At 38.7% G+C, this 6,286-nt stretch overlaps 1 protein-coding gene across 1 annotated transcript; it reads right to left on the reverse strand.

Annotated features, from left to right (window-relative positions):
- Nucleotides 1–1,957: 1,957 nt before the first annotated feature.
- Nucleotides 1,958–5,327, reverse strand: LOC138053011 (EGF-containing fibulin-like extracellular matrix protein 1). Its single transcript, XM_068899684.1, has 3 exons — nucleotides 5,213–5,327; nucleotides 3,803–3,928; nucleotides 1,958–2,157 (listed from the first exon to the last, which is right to left on the reverse strand). The coding sequence occupies exons 1-3, from the start codon at nucleotides 5,280–5,282 to the stop codon at nucleotides 2,054–2,056; spliced, it is 300 nt and encodes a 99-aa protein (XP_068755785.1). The 5' UTR covers nucleotides 5,283–5,327; the 3' UTR covers nucleotides 1,958–2,053.
- Between the last annotated feature and the right edge of the window lie 959 nt (nucleotides 5,328–6,286).

A 6,286-nucleotide genomic window follows, 5' to 3' on the forward strand; every position in this document is an offset into this window, starting at 1 on the left:
CAAAGCAATAACAAACTACTTGCTTTTAAAGCAACAAGGAACTGCTAACCAGTAGTTTTCCTACAGCATGGAGAACTTAGTTGTAGAACTAAGGACATGATGGATAGCTGATTGATTGGTTGAATTTCAAAAGTGGATGAAATACCCATTGAGGCCAATTCTGCAAATATTAGCCTGGTGGCAAGTCAGCCATATTTATTTAATGAAATGTAACATATTGCTTCCATTTTTACCCTATAAGACTTTCTTTATGCAATGTCTATGTTGGCTTAAAGAACAATAGATTGTATACCCTGAGCCAAGTTGACGATGTGAAAACAGGTTTCAATGGAGTAAAACACAAGTTTTCAATCCATCATATCTCAGCATGGGCACCCTGTGAATAAGCTTTTAATGCTAATAGACCAATTTTGATATATTAAACAAATTCCACTCCAAATTTTTGTTGCTCTTTTTCTAGGTTACTTTGTCAAAGAAGTTATTGTGCAGTTCAGTAGTTTCGATCAAGTAAGTAGTTTTATCAGTGCTGTCATTCATAAATTGTACATAAAGTGATTAACAGTGATATAAAATAGGATTTTGATTGTATTTGAACTGTATCCTCGGACATGTATTAAGTGGTCACTTCGCATTCCCCGAGGATAATACAGGTCTGACTGTATAATTTAAAAGCAGAACAGCTTAAGCCTGTTCATCCAATGCATTTATTAAGAACTTAAAGACTGGTCCCGAGGGAAACAGTTAATGATCTCTGTGAGGGAGGAATTTTAAGGGAACCACATCTTGCAAATTTAAGAGAACAGTTCGATTCAAAATAGGCCTGTAAACCGCTTTTAACACTTCTGTTTCTTCGGCCAAGAATAGAGAGTTGGGTACCAGTTACGTCTTATATTGTGGTTTACATAGCGCATATAGCGATCGACTTTTCAAAATGGCGCGCTAGGGTTAACTCAAGCTAGCTTTCATGAAAAACAAGACTTGAATTTCCTTCCCATGCAGTGAATTCTAAGCGATGCTGTCTTTTGTGATAGTGCCAGTCCTGCCTCATTATGGTTGGATCTTCGGAAGAAAGTAAGTATGGTCAACGGCACGCAGTGATATCAAGCTTAATTTTTTTGCTTTAAACCAAGCTTAACACTACTCCGGGCACGCTGTTCGTATATGTAACGTTTTGCGGACAAAACGCGCTATACCGGGCAAGCTGCGTTGATGTTACTCTTTGTAAGCAACAAACTCTTCGAAGAACCGTTTTTATAATGAGTGTTATCAGCCGTGGACAAACAGCATGATACAACAATACTACATAGCTAGCATTCCATCACTTAACATGTTTTCCACATGTATTGGTATACATGCATTGGTATACTGGAATGTGCGGTGAGTTTTGTATTGTGTATAAAGACGAGATCATATTAATCTGTAGAATATTAATTTCAAATGCAACAGCATTAGACAAACGTCGCCAGGTTGCCAAAGCCCCCCCCCCCCCCCCCCCAACCCTTGTTTGTTCATGTAGATTAGCTTCCAAGTTGTCATCGATTTTCATAAAATTGCCTTTTTCCCCCAATATGCCGGCTTGCTAAGGAGCCCCTCTCGCCTTCTCATTTGCATTGGCCTCTTGAGCTGTTGGCGATTTTCACAAATTTGCCATTTTCCCCAGAGTCGGCAAATTCACCGAATTCGCCGGCTTTCCAAGGGGCCCCTCTTTTCTTCTCATTTGCATTGACCTCTTGGCCTCTTCTAAGTTGTTGGTGATTTTGACAAATTTTCAATTTTCGCCACATATCTCAAAATCCTACAACTGAAAAGTGCCCCATTGCGGCTTAAAGAAGGCAAGTAAGACATATATTTGGCCACTTTTATGTGGTGCTAAAGGCGTAATGTGCTGATTGACTGATAGCACAGTGATCTTCAAAACATCAGTCTGAGAGTGTTTATTGGGTAAGGTAAAGATTAGAAAGGTACAAAAGCAAAAGGTGTCACGGAGTCTGAAAAAATACATGTAGTTATAGAATTAAAGAGTTCCTGATAGTCTATTCTGCGTACGGAAGCTTTAAAACTCGTTACTCTTGAGTAGGATTATGATCAATGATGTGGTTGCCATTGTAACAAAGACCGTCCAGTTTATTTCCTTCTTAATTGAGGCTGAAGTATTGGCTGCAATAAGAAACAAAGAAAACGTTAATATCTCTAAGAGTCTCAAATATTCCATGTCAATGTTACATTTTGTAAATTTGCAATTGGATCAAGTAATGACTTGCACCTCATCAAATGGATACATGTTACCAGACAAATATTGTTCTCATGCACTGACATTTAAGCAAAAGAGGAGGAAGGGCTAGTTACTTATTTGATGTGCAGCGAGGTGGGCGCCTACTGACTGCGGTCTTTATCACGGTAGTGAGTTTTCAAGTACGAAGGCTCCTATGTGTCAGCTGTTCAATTCCTGATCTTGATACACTATTTTTGGCACACTCGGTTGTGACTTGTATCCAGTTGATAGCCCAAACTTTTACGGTAGGGCAAAAGAGGGCGGTAAAGGTATTTTCGTGAACCGTGAAGTGGCTTTTTGATTTCCCTTGAAAGTGAAATGGGTTTTTAAGAATAATTAGTATAGGTAAACACGTGACTTCGAGTAAAATTTGGAATAAATAAGTATGAGTAAATTTTTTCAAAGACGACCAAAATTGTTCGTGCCCTAGTAGGGCGAGTGCAATTTGTAGTCTTCGAAAAAAATTTATTCCAGGTTGCACGAGCAAAATCATGTGATTACTCATTATAATATACAAGAAAAAATTCGAGATGGTTAAGCAAAAGAAACGCACGCGTATCCCCCAATCAGGGAAAAATAGACCAATTTCGGTGACGCAATTTATGGCGCAATGGACCAATTTCGATATACTAAAATTCAGTCCGAAACAAAAGGCATCATCTCGAGGCTCTGGGAAATAAATATAAGGATTTCTTTGAGTTTATTCCCCAGAACCCCGAGATGATGCCTTTTGTCCCGTACTGAATTTTAGTATGTCGAAATTAGTCCATTGCGCAATAAATTGCGTCATCGAGGGCGCGCGCTTGATTTGAAAACAAAAGATTTGATTGGTTCTGACCAAACCCTATTGTTTATTAGCCAATCATAATCCAGAATTCCGATGTGCAATTTGCACTGGTATTGCACTTTTGGGCTCTTGTGTATTACACTTTTTGCACTGTTACACTTGAACTGCACTGCTCTCACCCAATCAGAATCAAGTAATTTTCTCATGTATATTATTATCCGTGAAATGTGAATCGAATGTTTAATTCACCGTGACATGTGATTTTGGTTTATTATTATTTTTTTCTTTTTTGCGTTTTCTTTTAATTTTGCGGGAGCAGGAGCCCGAGAAATTATAATAGTAGGCTGTAAATATAACTCGGCAGAGTAAGGTACAACAACTACATCTGGATTGCATGATTCACTGAAACGTGAGAAATCGACACGTGCCATCGCTAGCCTTGACAGCTTTGTTGGTCAATCAACACGGCGAAAACTAGCTCGGAAGTCGTTTCAAAAGGTCGGGAGACTCTTCCCAATGTAACCGTGCTGATGAGTTTCTTTATGGCAGACGGCTGTAGCTGTTAACAAACATGAGAAATTTTTTTTTGTGTGTAAAAAGTTATTTTTTCGTGAAACGTGAAATGGCCATATTATTGTCTGTGAAATGTGAAACGTCCGTTTTATCATTTCACCACTCCCTTCCTTTTACCACTCTCCCAAAAGGCAGAAGCTACAGTAAGTAGCGAGGTTATACTGACTTACCACTGCAATAGTCTTTTCCATTTCCTTCATATCCTTCAGGGCAGACACACTCAAAGTCTCCTTCGTTATTAACGCAGTTCGCTTGGTCAGCACAGGCAAAATCTCTGGTGACGCATTCATCAATATCTGCAACATGTCAGTCTGATATAATACTTACAACTTCAAGTTCCATTGATGTAGTGATTGGGTGGGTTGGAGGGGGAAGGGGGAGGACAATTCCAAGATTTTCTGAATTTTCGAGACAAGACTTTTGGGCCACTGTTAAATGTTGTATAAACAAAAACATTTCCATCAGGCAAAATGGCAAAAATCCCACCTAAGGTAAAACGAGTTCGCGTGTGTTTCGGGTAATTTAGGGGGGTTTGGATAAGTCAACTTGTTGCAAGCAAAAAACAATGAGAGGAATAATTTGATCAGATAGAAAGGGAAATTTTGGGTGGTCAAATTAGTCAAAATGTCGTCCCAAAAACTCCTGTGAGACGGAATCGAAACGAGACCACATTAAGTCTCCAGGATGCTAATCTTTCCCCCGATTTTTAACTTTTCGTTTAAATATCCACAGTCACTGTGTCTGAAGTGTAGTATTAAAAAAATAATAGTAAAATAAAATAAAATTGCATCATAGTGTATCCATTCGTGTTAGCGGGCCTTTGATTTATGCAAAAACATTTCGCCAAGCGAGTAGGGTCGTGGTAACTAAGAACGTTAAAGAAGTCGAGAATGTAATTCCATTCTGAATCGTCAGGGCATTGACTATCATCCGAAGGGTAACTATCGTCCGACATTTCTATAAAGACTTAACAAAACGAAAAGTCTTACATTGTCAACAATAATTCTTACACTTTTGCACATTTCTTTCCAAAGTTCTGAAGAGATGCCAACAAGTTATTTCGTCGGCGTCATAAGTTATATCAGGACAACTGGCTTGGATAAAAAAAAAAATAATAAAAAATAAAATAAAAAAATGCGTGTAAATCAAAGTTCCTCTTAAACGCGTGGATACACTATGAGGGAATTTTTTTGGAAGTGCTACACGCCAGAGACCATAGATATCTAAACGAAAACTTAAAAACGGGGAAAATGAGCGTCATATGAACTTAAACTTCCAAGCAAAATCATTGCAAAAGTTAACTTTGGAGAGTCGAACCAATTCAGAATGTTGATCTTGCTTTCACATGATACTTGGCAGCTAACAGCTCTTAGGCACGTGCATCCTATTCTCTTGACTCATACTAGACAACAAGGTGCTATAACTTATTGAAGAGGCCACTTCTTTGATAGCGCCGACAGTCATTTAACACCCGTTCGCGTAAATCCAACAGGAAGATTTGCCGATCGTTCTTTAAGAGCTTCTTAAGATTTGGTTTCCTGATTTGCGACAATTTCTCTCACCGCATGACTTTAGATTACCTTCACAGGCTTGCTTTTCCTTGTTAAAATGAAATCCGTATTCACAATGGCATGTATAATCGCCATCCATGTTTACGCATTTGCGGTAGTTGTAAGAACCACAGGGTTTTTCTGATGTCTCGCACTCATTGATATCTATAAATAATAACAACAATAATAATAGCAAAAAGGTAAGTTTTGAAGGCGGTTGCACAGATGTTGAACCCAGTTCTAAAAACATAGCTCCACCGTAAAAATCATTCACACTTTATAATTATCAAATGACTTTGTGTATTATTTTTCGACCACTTTTTTTTCCGGCACTCCAGCATACGTTACAAAACGGAATGAGGTGAAAGAAGCACTTTAGTGAGGCAAAGGCATCACAGGTAACGATAACGTATTAAGACGGTAAACTAATTAGCTTGTTACCTTCGCACAAATCTTCACCAGATTCATAGCCAACCTGATAGAAACCCGGACTGCATTTACAATCAAAGGATCCAAGTGAATTTACACACATCTGTCCAGTGTATCTACATGCCCCAGGCAGAGTCTGACATTCATCCACGTCTTAAAAAAAATACAATTAAACATTACTATATGCAAGAAACGAAAAGTGCTGTATTTGGAGCTGGTCATCCATGTTTATGAGAGGAAATAAATACGTACATAAAGTTTTCAAGCTACAATTAAAATTAGGCTCCTGCAACATCCTACTGGTACCCAGAGCCGATATGTCCAGACGTGCAGGGAATTTGAGGCACAAAGACTTTCATAAGCAGTAAGAAGTGTTCCGTTGCTCCTCTGTCTAGCTTTAACTTATGGGTGTCCGGAATACAGACAATCAACGTCAAAAGTGTTGCGCAAACTCCAGTCCGCAAGTAAACGGATGTATTTATCCGCACCTAAAATAATGCTAACCCTGACGATTGCCTTATTCCTAGAAATAGATAGCAAATGTTTAGGTTTTTAACAATTATTCCTCGAGCCCGAATGGGCTCTGAGTCAATCAGAGGCCATGAATTTGGCCACACATGTGGCGTGTTTAATTTGATCCAGGACACTTAATTGTGGTTTACAGGATTACCATTT

Source organism: Montipora capricornis, chromosome 6 (assembly GCF_036669925.1).
Source record: "Montipora capricornis isolate CH-2021 chromosome 6, ASM3666992v2, whole genome shotgun sequence".
NCBI classification, from domain to species: domain Eukaryota; kingdom Metazoa; phylum Cnidaria; class Anthozoa; order Scleractinia; family Acroporidae; genus Montipora; species Montipora capricornis.